At 47.0% G+C, this 12178-nt stretch overlaps 1 protein-coding gene across 1 annotated transcript in view; it reads right to left on the bottom strand.

The window, feature by feature from the left end:
• RNF213 (ring finger protein 213) overlaps positions 1-12178 on the bottom strand; it is a gene marked incomplete at its 5' end in the record, with an annotated part of 158673 nt that overhangs the window by 104658 nt on the left and 41837 nt on the right. Inside the window, 4 exons of the mRNA XM_083351118.1 lie at positions 6447-6542; positions 7859-7993; positions 9773-9926; positions 11576-11628. Coding sequence (XP_083207244.1) covers positions 6447-6542; positions 7859-7993; positions 9773-9926; positions 11576-11628 — 438 coding nt within the window. The remainder of the gene's footprint in view (positions 1-6446; positions 6543-7858; positions 7994-9772; positions 9927-11575; positions 11629-12178) is intronic.

Genomic DNA, 12178 nt, shown 5'->3' with positions numbered 1-12178 from the left:
GCGGGTTCCACCGGCGTTCACTGTTCGGCCGCCGAACAGCTGATGGGCGTGGCCGGGCTGTCCCCTGAGCCGGGCGGGTTCCACCGGCGTTCACCGTTCGCCTGCCGAACAGCTGATGGGCGTGGCCGGGCTGTCCCCTGAGCCGGGCGGGTTCCACCGGCGTTCACCGTTCGCCTGCCGAACAGCTGATGGGAGCAGGCGTGGCCGGGCTGTCCCTGGAGCCGGGCGGGTTCCACCGGCGTTCACCGTTCGCCCGCCGAACAGCTGATGAGCGCGGGCGTGGCCCGGCTGTCCCCGGAGCTGGGCGGGTTCCACCGGCGTTCACCGTTCGCCCGCCGAACAGCTGATGGGCGCGGGCGTGGCTGGGCTGTCCCCGGAGCCGGGCGGGTTCCACCGGCGTTTGCCGTTCGCCCGCCGAACAGCTGATGGGCGCGGGCGTGGCCGGGCTGTCCCTGGAGCCGGGCGGGTTCCACCGGCGTTCTCCGTTCGCCCGCCGAACAGCTGATGGGCGCGGGCGTGGCCGGGCTGTCCCCGGAGCCGGGCGGGTTCCACCGGCGTTTGCCGTTCGCCCACGGAACAGCTGATGGGCGTGGGCGTGGCTGGGCTGTCCCCAGAGCCGGGCGGGTTCCACCGGCGTTCACTGTTCGCCCGCCGAACAGCTGATGGGCGTGGGCGTGGCCGGGCTGTCCCCTGAGCCGGGCGGGTTCCACCGGCGTTCACCGTTCGCCTGCCGAACAGCTGATGGGCGCGGGCGTGGCCGGGCTGTCTCCGGAGCCGGGCGGGTTCCACCGGCTGGGCTCCCCACGGCTGCCTCAGCAGTTGGCGCGGCCGTGGGAGCTGATGGGCAGTGGCGTAGCGTGGGGGGTGCAGGGGGTCCGGCCGCACCGGGCGCAACATCTGGGGGGGCACGCTCGACGGTGCCGGGATCCGGCAGGGCAGAGGCACCGGAGCCCCAGCCGGGAAGGGCCTGACGCCCCACGGCGCGCCGCACACACACACACAAACACACAACCACACAGCGTGACTCCTCCTTCGGGCCGCTCCCCCTTCGCTCCGGCGCTGGACGGAAGCCTTCTCTCCCTCCTCCCCCCCCCGCAAAGGAGAAGGCGGCTCCTGAGCGTGCACAGAGCGCGGCCCTCCTGCAAGCCCGGGGCTCCGCTGCGGAGGCTCTCCCAAGGCGCTCCCGGGGTTGCCAAAGGCAGGGGTGGCGCGGCGGGGCTTGAAAGAGGGTGGATTTCCCGCGGGGGGAGGATCGCTGCAGCGTCTCTCCGGGGGTCCCTGCTCTGGAACGAAAGCTGCGTCGGCAGGTTGCCGATCCAACCGTGCATGCAGACTTTGGGGGCGAGATGACGTGGTCGGGTGCGTGTGCGTGTGTGTGTGCGTGTGTGTGTTTGTGGGCGCGCCCGTGCTGTCTCTGTTCTGCAAAAGGCGCTTTTTAAAAAAATAAAAAAAATAAAAATAAATCCTGTCCTGCTGGAATGCCGAAAAGCAGCCCTTGCCCCACCCCCCATTAAAAGCTTGAACTCTTCTTCTGCCTTCAATCTCAGTTTCTAGAGCGCGAACCGGATTAAAAGACAAGGATGCGTTCGATTGGCTCAAGAGTGTGTGAATTTGACTGGACCCGGTGCGGGGAAAATGAGCGCTCAGATGCCGCCTTCCCCAAATTGGCCATAAACTGGGATTCGTTTCATGTCATTCAACCGGGGCTTCGTGAACGTCACAGAAACACACGTTAACTGTGTCAAAACATTTCTCTCTCTAAACTCCCAAGCTACAGACTTTCCCTTTTATTTAAAGGGGGTTTGTTTGTTGTTTTTTTAAAAAAAACTGTTTTATTTAATAAACAGCGGTTTATTTAAAGACCACATTCACACAGCACCCTAATGGCAAACCAAACGTATCATTGGGGTGACATGACAGCAAAGAATGGTGTGTGTGTGTGTGTGTGAACTTATACATCCAAAGCACCAGAAGGCAGGACAAGAAACAATAGATGGAAATTACAGTAATCAAGGAGAGAAACATCCTGGAATTAAGGAGAAACTTCCTGACAGTGAGGACAATTAATTAACCAGTGGAACAGCTTGCCACCAGAAATCGTGGCTGCTCCATCACTGGAAGTTTTTAAGAGGAGACTACTCAAATTGTATAGGGTCTCCTGCTTGAGCAGGGGGTTGGACTAGAAGACCTCCAAGGTCCCTTCCAACTCTCTTATTGTTATGGATGTGGATAAAGGTACAAAGAGAAGGAATGACTGTGTACTCGCGCTGTTCAACGCGGGGAATGAAAGGCGGGAGAGAGGGTGGGCGGAGAGCTCCTCCCTGCTTCCCTCTCCCGGCTCCTTTTTGCCTTGCAAAATGGAACTGGGTTAAGCCAGCCGAGAGCACGCACTTTCCCCCTCCCCAGCGGACCTGAGGGACCCCTGCCCCCTTTGTGCCTTTTGCCTTGCCGGAATGTCGCCAAGGCACTCGGCCGACTTGCCCTGCACTCTGCGTCTCCTTGGAAGTCCAATACCTCTGGAAATCTCCACGTTGGAGAAGCGGCAGAGGCTTGCAGGGCTGGCAGAGGTGGCGGCAGTCCAGCGTTGTTTCTCCCCCTCGTCCGTGTGTGTGTGTGTGTGTGTGTGTGTGTGTGTGTCAGACCTGCAGGAATGGCTAGTAAAGGTGGCGGCAGTCCGGCATTTGCGTTTCTCTGTGTGTCAAGCCCCGTGGGCCCGACACACAGGAAGGGGGGGAATGCCAGAATGCCGCTTCCCTACCAGCCATTCCCATGGGTCTGACACACACACGCACGCACGAGGGGGAGAAACAAAGCTGGACTGCCGCCTCCCTAGCAGACCTTCCCTGCGGGATGTGCTGCCAGGTGTCAAGCCCTACGGGCTCGACAACACAGTGGGGATCGGGGGAGCACGACCGGTGGCAACTACCCAGCATCACAGAAGGCCCAGCTGCGCCCGCGCCCATCAGCTGTTTGGCGGGCGAACGGCAAATGCTGGTGGAACCCGCCCGGCTCCGGGGACAGCCCGGCCACGCCCGCGCCCATCAGCTGGTCGGCGGGCGAACGGCAAATGCTGGTGGAACCCGCCCGGCTCTGGGGACAGCCCGGCCACGCCCGCGCCCATCAGCTGGTCGGCGGGTGAACGGCAAATGCTGGTGGAACCCGCCCGGCTCCGGGGACAGCCCGGCCATGCCCGCGCCCATCAGCTGGTCGGCGGGCGAACGGCAAATGCTGGTGGAACCCGCCCGGCTCTGGGGACAGCCCGGCCACGCCCGCGCCCATCAGCTGGTCGGCGGGCGAACGGCAAATGCCGGTGGAACCCGCCCGGCTCTGGGGACAGCCCTGCCACGCCCGCGCCCATCAGCTGGTTGGTGGGTGAATGGCAAATGCTGGTGGAACCCGCCCGGCTCTGGGGACAGCCCGGCCACGCCCGCGCCCATCAGCTGTTCGGCGGGCGAACGGTGAACGCCGGTGGAACCCGCCCGGCTCCGGGGACAGCCCGGCCACGCCCGTGCCCATCAGCTGGTCGGCGGGCGAACGGTGAAAGCCAGTGGAACCCGCCCGGCTCTGGGGACAGCCCGGCCACGCCCGCGCCCATCAGCTGGTCGGCGGGCGAACGGCAAACGCCGGTGGAACCCGCCTGGCTCTGGGGACAGCCCGGCCACGCCCGCGCCCATCAGCTCCCGCAGCCGCGCCAACTGCTGAGGCAGCCGTGGGGAGCCCAGCCGGTGGAACCCGCCCGGCTCCGGGGACAGCCCGGCCACGCCCGCGCCCATCAGCTGGTCGGCGGGCGAACGCCGGACCCGCGGCCGCGCCAACTGCTGAGGCAGCCGTGGGGAGCCCAGCCCTCCCTTCTCTCAGCAGCCTGTTCCGAACGAAGGGACAGTTCTTTTTTTTTGTTCACTGGAGTATAAGCCGAAGTGGAGTTTTTCAGCCCGAAAAGTGGGCTGAAAAATTCGGCTTATACTCAAGTATATACGGTAATTTGTTTTAATAAAATAATTTAAATCAATTTTTCACTTGATTTCAAATTAAATAAATTATATTGGTTGACAATGTGATTTTTTTTAGTACAATTGCCAAATGCAATAAACTGGTTTTAGGTATTGTTAATAGGAAACAAAATTAGAATGTGCAGAATGCCTTATACAAGGTTTGCAATGCACAAAGGAAGGTGTACTGGGACCTTTAAGAAGCAAACAGTAAAAGGTAAACCAACTTGAGTTGTATCATAACAATATTTTTACTCAGACAATATAACACAAAACAAAAAAACACAATTACATATAGTCCAGTTTTCAATCCAAGGTCAGTAACGAAGAATCACCATTGAATAACAGTTCAGGAGTAAACAAAGTCAAAGTCAAAAATCCTTACTAGTTAAAAATCAAATATCAATACACACAGCAACAAGTCAGTCAGAGAAAAAACACTAGAGAGAGCAAGTCTAACATTTGAAATTCATTTATGCTGAATAGAATTAGTCACACCCTTAGGCCATTTCTCTTCTTAAAGGTACACAACCATATTATATGTATTTCACCCAAACCAGGTTAGGACTTTAATTCCTAACAGGTATATGTTACTGGAAGGAAAAAGAAATCCCTGCCGTGTTACTGATCCCAGAGCAGCATTTGCATGTATGCAGGTATCCTTAGGGTGCCATAGTTATGGATGAGAAATATTGGTTGCAAAGTTGGCATTTCTGGATGTAATACAGATATTTTGGACTTCTTTTTGTTTCTTTGCATGTTTGATATTTTTAAAAAGACATATGCTACTGACTACGCTTATGCACATATGTAACATCTTTTGCTAGGATACATGACCACGGCTTGTCCAGAATGTGAAAAGTGAAAGATAGTGACTAAACAAAATTTTAATGTACAGATAATACCACCAGAAATTATTTTAGCCTTTTTAATAAATGTTGTTATTGATGTTAAGCTCACCATAGAAAACATCATACATTGTTATGTATAGTAAAAGTAAAGGTTCCCTCGCACATGCGTGCTAGTCGTTTCCAACTCTAGGGGCCGGTGCTCATCTTCGTTTCAAAGCTGAAGAGCCAGCGCTTGTCCGAGGATGTCTCCGTGGTCATGTGGCCGGCATGACTAGATGCCAAAGGCGCATGGAACGCTGTTACCTTCCCACCGTAGTGGTCCCTATTTTTCTACTTGCATTTTTACATGCTTTCGAACTGCTAGGTTGGCAGAAGCTGGGACAAGTAACAGGCGCTCACTGTTACGCGCCACGCGGGATTCAACCCACCAAACTGCCGACCTTCTGATCGACAAGCTCAGCATCCTAACCCACTGAGCCACTGAGTCCCTTTATTGTTATGTATATACTAGGTTAATTATTTAAAGACTGAAGTGCAACATGACTAGATTCTAAATAATCTATTTTTCAAAACACACAACAGTCCAAACAGTAAAAGTAAAGTCCAAATTAAGAATATTTCATTCTTAAGAATTGTTTAATTTAAAGTGGTTTAGTTGTAATAGATGGTTAGATTCAAAATAGTTTTCAAGAGTATGTACAAAGATACTTTTTTTCTAGCATCAGCTAAATTAGACATATTACATTGAGAAAAATGTTTCTCATTTCTTTCCTGTTACCTGTTATTGATTTCATTGCAGAGATGTTAACATAGGAAATAGAGTATTTTGTTATCTAATTTTACCTTCCAAAAGACAGAAGCAGATGAAAAATATGAGGTTCTTTCCTGTTGGCTTTTTTGAATTAGCTGTTTTAGATTCTAAAAGTTTAGTTCCTAAAGAAGTAACCCTGTAAATAATTTTAATGTCCTCCTCTAGTGCAGGGGTAGGCAACCTTGGCTCTTTTATAACTCAAGGACTTCAACTCCCAGAATTCGTAAGCCAGCATGGCTCAGCTTGGAAACCTCTCCCTTTCTCCTCAGCATGGCTGGCTCAGGATTTCTGGGAGTTGAAGTCCATGAGTCATAAAAAAGAGCCAAGATTGCCTAGCCTTGCAATTGGCTTAGGAAAGCCAATAGAGGGAGCTTTTTTTGCAAAAAAAAAAAAAAAAAGGGGGGGGGGTGTGCCAGAACGCCGCCGTTCTGAGCATTCTATGAGAAAAAAAGCCCTGGTTTTAATTGTATAGTTGAGCCAAGCCACATTTTAACCATTAATTTTTCAATAAGCTACACAACCACACATCAGCTCAAAATAAATGGTACGTTTATATTACTGTAGTGATTCATTCTTGTCCAAAATCATATTTTGCTGATGCTAGAAACTCCAAGCAGTTTTGCCAGGTATGATAGTGATCAGACTAATCTTTGTTTAATGTCAATAAAAGAAGACAAATGTCACAGAAGTATTACATAAAAGCTTTTCGTACATTTCAAGTAGGTTATGCTCACCTAGATTAATTGCTACAAACAGATTAATATCTCATGTATATGACACTATATATCTACATACCTGTTTAATTCTGCTTTTCAAAATTATGCTTAAAGTTTCTTTCCAATCTTCGGAATGACTATTAGGAAACTTTATTTTCAAAAAGTGATCCCATGCCTACAAAGAAAACATTATTTTACATTTTAAAGCCACAAATGAAAAACTGTTTAAGGCAAAAGTAGGAATGAGAGTATTTATTGCACTCAAATGGAAACATTTAACTTTAATGCTAGAATACTTCATCACCTATTAGAAAAAATACATGGTTTTTAATAATAAACCTTTGTCAAAGTACAACATGTGTACATTGAGATTAGCTGAGCCTCTCCCCGTGCTCCCTCTCCCCAACACATAGTGACAACAAACCCTCCATCCTACCACACCATGTGAACCAACTACGCCACACACTAGCCTCCCAAGTCAATTCTGCATAAATTCACAGAGATTATATCCCATTCAAAAGCCTAACAGCCCACGGATAAAAGCTGTTTTTCAGCCTGTTGGTACGGGTGGCTATACTCCTATATCTCCTACCCGATGGTAGGAAAGTAGAGATACCGTCCAGGGTGTGAGTCATCCCTGAGAATTTTCCTCACTCTTCCAAGGAAGCGAGCCCTGGCGATGTCACCCAGTGGTGTCAGGGGACAGCCCACAATGTCTTGTGCTGTGCTCACTACCCTCTGTAATACTTTCCTGTCTGCGGCTGTCAGACCAGCATACCAAACCACAATACCATACGAGAGGACGCTCTCTATAGTAGACCGGTAAAAGAGGGTCATTAGCCATTGTTCTACCCTGTTCTTCCGCAAGACCCTGAGAAAGTGAAGCCTCTGTTGGGCCTTTCTAGCCACCTGGGTTGTGTTAACTTTCCAGGTCAGATCTTCACAGAGGTAGACTCCCAGAAATTTAAAGGAGGAAACTCTCTCCACACAGTCCTCCCCGATGTAAAGTGAATCATCAATTAACTATAATAAAAGGGAGAGAGAATTGGAAACCTAAACTGAAGATGTAATGTTAGGTTAAGCTCCATCTTCAAACCTGAAGGAAAATGCAATTTGAGATCCTATTACGATTTCAAGGAAGTAACTATGAAAACAATGTGCATAACTTCTAGAATAAAATAAATTCGTTTTCAACTTTGGTCTCATGTTTTCTCCGTCCTCTAATCTTTCTGAAGTAACACTCTGCAGACTTGTAAAAAACTGAGAAAAATATTGCAACTCATGTCACATGCCTCCGATAGGCTAGGATGATCAACAGAGATGCTGGTTCACTTCACAATGTACACTTCAAAAATTCACTTATTTAACAGTTTTCGGTAGGGATTACTGATATAAAAAAGGCTAGGAAAAGAAAATTAAAAGAAAAAGGAAACTACAAATTAAAGCGTTCCGGATAAAATCTAGATATAGTTGCAATTCCAAAACACAAACCTCAAGTTCCTCTTTCCAAGAAAGTGTAACTGATGTTTTTTCCAGCAAAGGTTTTGGAAGATAGTAATGAAACCAATAGCTAGCAGTTTTACGAACACTTTGGTATATTGTTGTGGCAAATTCCATTTCTGAAACCTGTCATATGAAAAGGAAAGTATAATTTGTTGAAAGAAAGAACAGCGTATTTCCTGAATGAGCATAAGAGGGGAAAATCCAGTCAGAGGCAGTTACCCATCTCTAGTAATAAAAACAACACCAAACAACGTTTGTCTATCTCGGGTCCTTGGGAAGGACTCAATGGGTACCTAAAAGGCCAAATCCAGTCTAAACATCTGGCTGACTATGAGATGAAACTTAATAATAAAAGTAGATTTGATACATTAGTCCTCGACCTACGATTGTAATGGAGACTGCCCATTATGTCCATAGAGTGGGTCACTCGTGTGGTTGACCTGATTTTTACAACCTTTGTTGCAGTGATTGGTAAGCAAACATCAAAGTCAATAAGTGACTGCTTCTGTCATTAAGTAAACACCACAGTCACTGAGCAAACCAATTGTTCACTATGGGCCGGTTTTGCTGAAAGTAAGTGCCTGTTTTCAGCAAAATGTCATAAAAATGCAATCATGTGACCATGGGATGCTGCAAACAGCCATAAGTCAAGGATTACCTTTATAGACACCCATTCATGTGAACTCTGGGTGACTTACAAAATATAATACTAAATTTAAACAGTTAAAAACATAAAATAAAACAAGTCAGCTAAGGCTAAAAACAATCTTTAAAATGCAGCACAAGGCACCACCCAACACATTAAGACTAAGCCTAGGATCAAAGCTAGATTTTAAGGGCCTTCTAACATTTCAGGAGAAAGGGGTTCCTCCATCCCTGGTGGGAATGCTGTTCCAGGGAATAAGTGCACAACAGAGAAGCTTCCTAGGTCCCCTAGGATTTAGTTTGCCAATAGTACTCTCTACTTACTTTATTTCGGCTATAATCCTGAAATGTTTGGGAGGCTATCTAAATGATCCATTCTGCAGCCTACTGAGTTCTGTGAAATTTGATCACAGAAGGGAAAATGCATACTTCAAACCCTCCTTGGAAGGTCCTTGGTATCCCTACGGCTATATATTATCTTTTGAACATCAAAGCAGGGAACAACACATATGGTTAGATTCAGTAAGCCCCTATTCTGTGCCAAATCTATGCCAGGTTTGATAATGGTCTAACTGCTGCCATCACATGTGAATTTCAAGCCAAATTATTTTATGAACTTTAAAATACTTTAGGTAGTCCTCGACGTACAACAGAAACTGAGCCCAAAATTCCTGTTGCTAAATGACAGTTAAGTGAATTTTGCCCCATTTTATGACCTTTCTTGCCACAGTTGTCAAGTGAATCGCTGCAGTTGTTAATGTAATAACACGGTTGTTAAGGGAATCTGGTTTCTCCATTGACTTTGCTTGTCAGAAGGTCACAAAAGGTGATCACATGATCCCCAGGACACTGCAGCCGTCATAAATATGTGCCAGTAGCCAAGCGTCTGTATTTTAATCATGTGATCATGGAAATGCTTATAAGTGTGAAAAATGATCATAAGTCACCGCAACTTTGAACTATCACTAAGCAAACTGTTGTAAGTCGAAGACTACCTGTACTTTTATCTGCCTGAAGTACTCCAAAACAGAGATGTTTTCATATAACTATCTCACCAAAGCTGTTTGTCTCAATGAATTGCCCCCCCAAAGTTGGAAATGTTATAGGGTCTCCTGCTTGAGTGGGGTTGGGACTAGAAGACCTCCAAGATCCCTTCCAACTCTGTTCTTCTATTCTTCTAGTGACTAGAATCTAGTCAGTGAGCCTTTTCCCCACTCATCTTAAGGAACTACCAAAGGGCAAGAGAGAGAAGCTTACCTCTGAGGGTTCGAGTGCAAGAACTGTTGAAACAATCTCAACTGCTGTAGCTAATAACTTGTAATGTGGTTTTACTGGAACCTGTTGGCTGCAGATCTCATGAAGTTTTTGACAGGCAACAGCAGAGTGTTTCCAATCACCTTGCTGAATTGTACTGAATTGCAGAAAGTTTGTGTATTTGTGCAATTAAGAGAACACCAGAAATGCACATTAAAAGTATGCATAACAAAACAAGAGTCAGGAGTTCTAAATGACATTTGCAATGAAAACTAAGCTGACAGGAAAGTAAAATACTTCTCTTCATCTTCATAACCAGTCACACACATCCCCATAGTTGATTTTTTGAACTAGGAAGTCTTCTATAGAAGCCATTTTGTGAATATCAACACCACTCACTCATAAAATTCCAAACATGTGCCTCCCCTGGAAAAGTTGCCTACTACTGTATCAAAGTTAAGCGTTAAAGAGAGCCCTAACAAAATACTGGTAGTTCTGAGATTACCACAGCAATTGGGTGGATTATAATTAAGAGCAATTACCACTGGTAAGTGATGCAAATGGAAAGCATGACATCAAGTGACCGCATCACTCAGCAATGGCAGTCATGTTTGCCATCATAACCTTAGGACGGTGTGGGTCACTAAGGGGAAAGAGGCAGGAGCCCATGATAAGGAGTGCAAGCAAATGTGTTGGGGGGGGGAATGCTGTGGGAGGATTGGCAAGGACCATGGGAGAGCTGACAAAGGCAGGGCCTGGAAAGCACGGAGGGCCAGCAAGGGTATCAGGTAGGCTGGCAAAGGTGAGCACTGGGAAGCATGAGAAGTTGTCAGGCTCAAACAATAGTGCCACAAGTGAAAGGTTTGAGTTGGTAACTTTACTGCATTTCACCTACAGCACAGGAATTTCCCCAGATTGTTTGCCTTCTCTTGGGAACAGACAAGTATGGATGGTTCCATGGAACTTTTTTTTGGGGGGGGGGGCAGTCCTGGGTCTCTTGCAGCTACGCAACAATTCAAGGCTAATCTGCTTGATTCCTTCTCCATGACTGGCTGGGCATTCCTCAACAGAGGGCCAGCAATGGCAGCAGGCGGATGCTAAAAAATGGGGACAGGGAAGCAGTGTCTATGGAATCTCATATGGGATTGTGGGACTTCTTTGTAGGAAGGAAGAGTGAGGGCTTTTTTTTTTCTTTTTCCTTTTCTCAAAATCACTTCCTACTTTGTTCTAATAGTCTGCAATTCTCCTTTTCTAGTAGAAATAACCCAACCATGAAATGGTAATCATGGCATTGTCGCACATGAAAGTGGCATGTAAATGTTAATAAATAAAACAAATGAATCTTTCTAACTTCACTTAAAACATTTTTATATACTAGCCTTTATGGTTATTAAAATAACATGTAATCTTTTATGACTAATAGTTTGTGCATCATGAGCAATCCATTTGATGGAGCACTTTATTGTGCAGAGGCGTCATGCTTCCTTCAGACAGTGAGGGCCACGTAGGCCATTTTGTCTTATAAGGCTGGGCCACACTTTTGATCAGCAGGTCAGCTTTGCAAATGGTGGTTTCTGAGCATGGTCTCTCTAGAAATTGCACACACATCAACTACTCATTCCAATACCTGATTGAATCAAGTACCTCCTCAGACACCTAAAGACCCGTAGTTGTGGGTTATCATTTTCAGCTTGATAAAAAAGCTACATAAGTGATTCACTATCAATTTTTCTGTTGTTTACTTCAGTGAGGCGTGTTCTAAATGAATGCTTTGTTTAAAAAAAAGTACATGCATGTTTTACTTACATCTTTTTTTCTGACAGGATGTGCAACAATTTTTCTAAAAGCTTTTTTACATCCTAAAACAGAGAAAAAAAATTAGATTAAAAAGAATCAGTTTTAGACAAACATCTCCCAGAGAAGTGGCTTTGTACAGTTTGCTGCCTAAAGAGGTTGGTGTGTGTTTGTGTGTGGGTGTGGGTGTTGTGGGTGTTCTCTGCATGTGAACACCTCCATTTGTAAGAAACACATCCTACCCTTGAAAATACTTAGAATTCTGTTCGTGTATCTCCTTCAGGGCACAGGGTACCGTATTATCACTTCATGATGCCTACCTAGTTTTGTCTGAGGCTGCCAAATCTGGCTGATTACTTCCCAAGTAAATGAGTATTCCTCCCATATATGAAATTCTATGACATAACCCAGGACATGCAGTACTGCCCTGATAAGAATAAAGCCCCTTTGCAACCTATTGTTAATATGGGACCCTTCCAGAGGTGAGTGATGGATATCGTGGGCCCAAGATATCAAAGGCAAACAGTATGTCTTGACTGAGGGAGGTTATTCTAGCTGGTAGATAAAAGTAGCAATTTGGTATGCCAAAATGATGCCAAATCCGTAAATCAGACT

Source organism: Vipera ursinii, assembly GCF_947247035.1.
Source record: "Vipera ursinii genome assembly, chromosome: 2".
In the NCBI taxonomy this organism is placed as follows: Eukaryota; Metazoa; Chordata; class Lepidosauria; order Squamata; family Viperidae; genus Vipera; species Vipera ursinii.
This window is presented reverse-complemented; position numbering and strand designations above follow the sequence as displayed.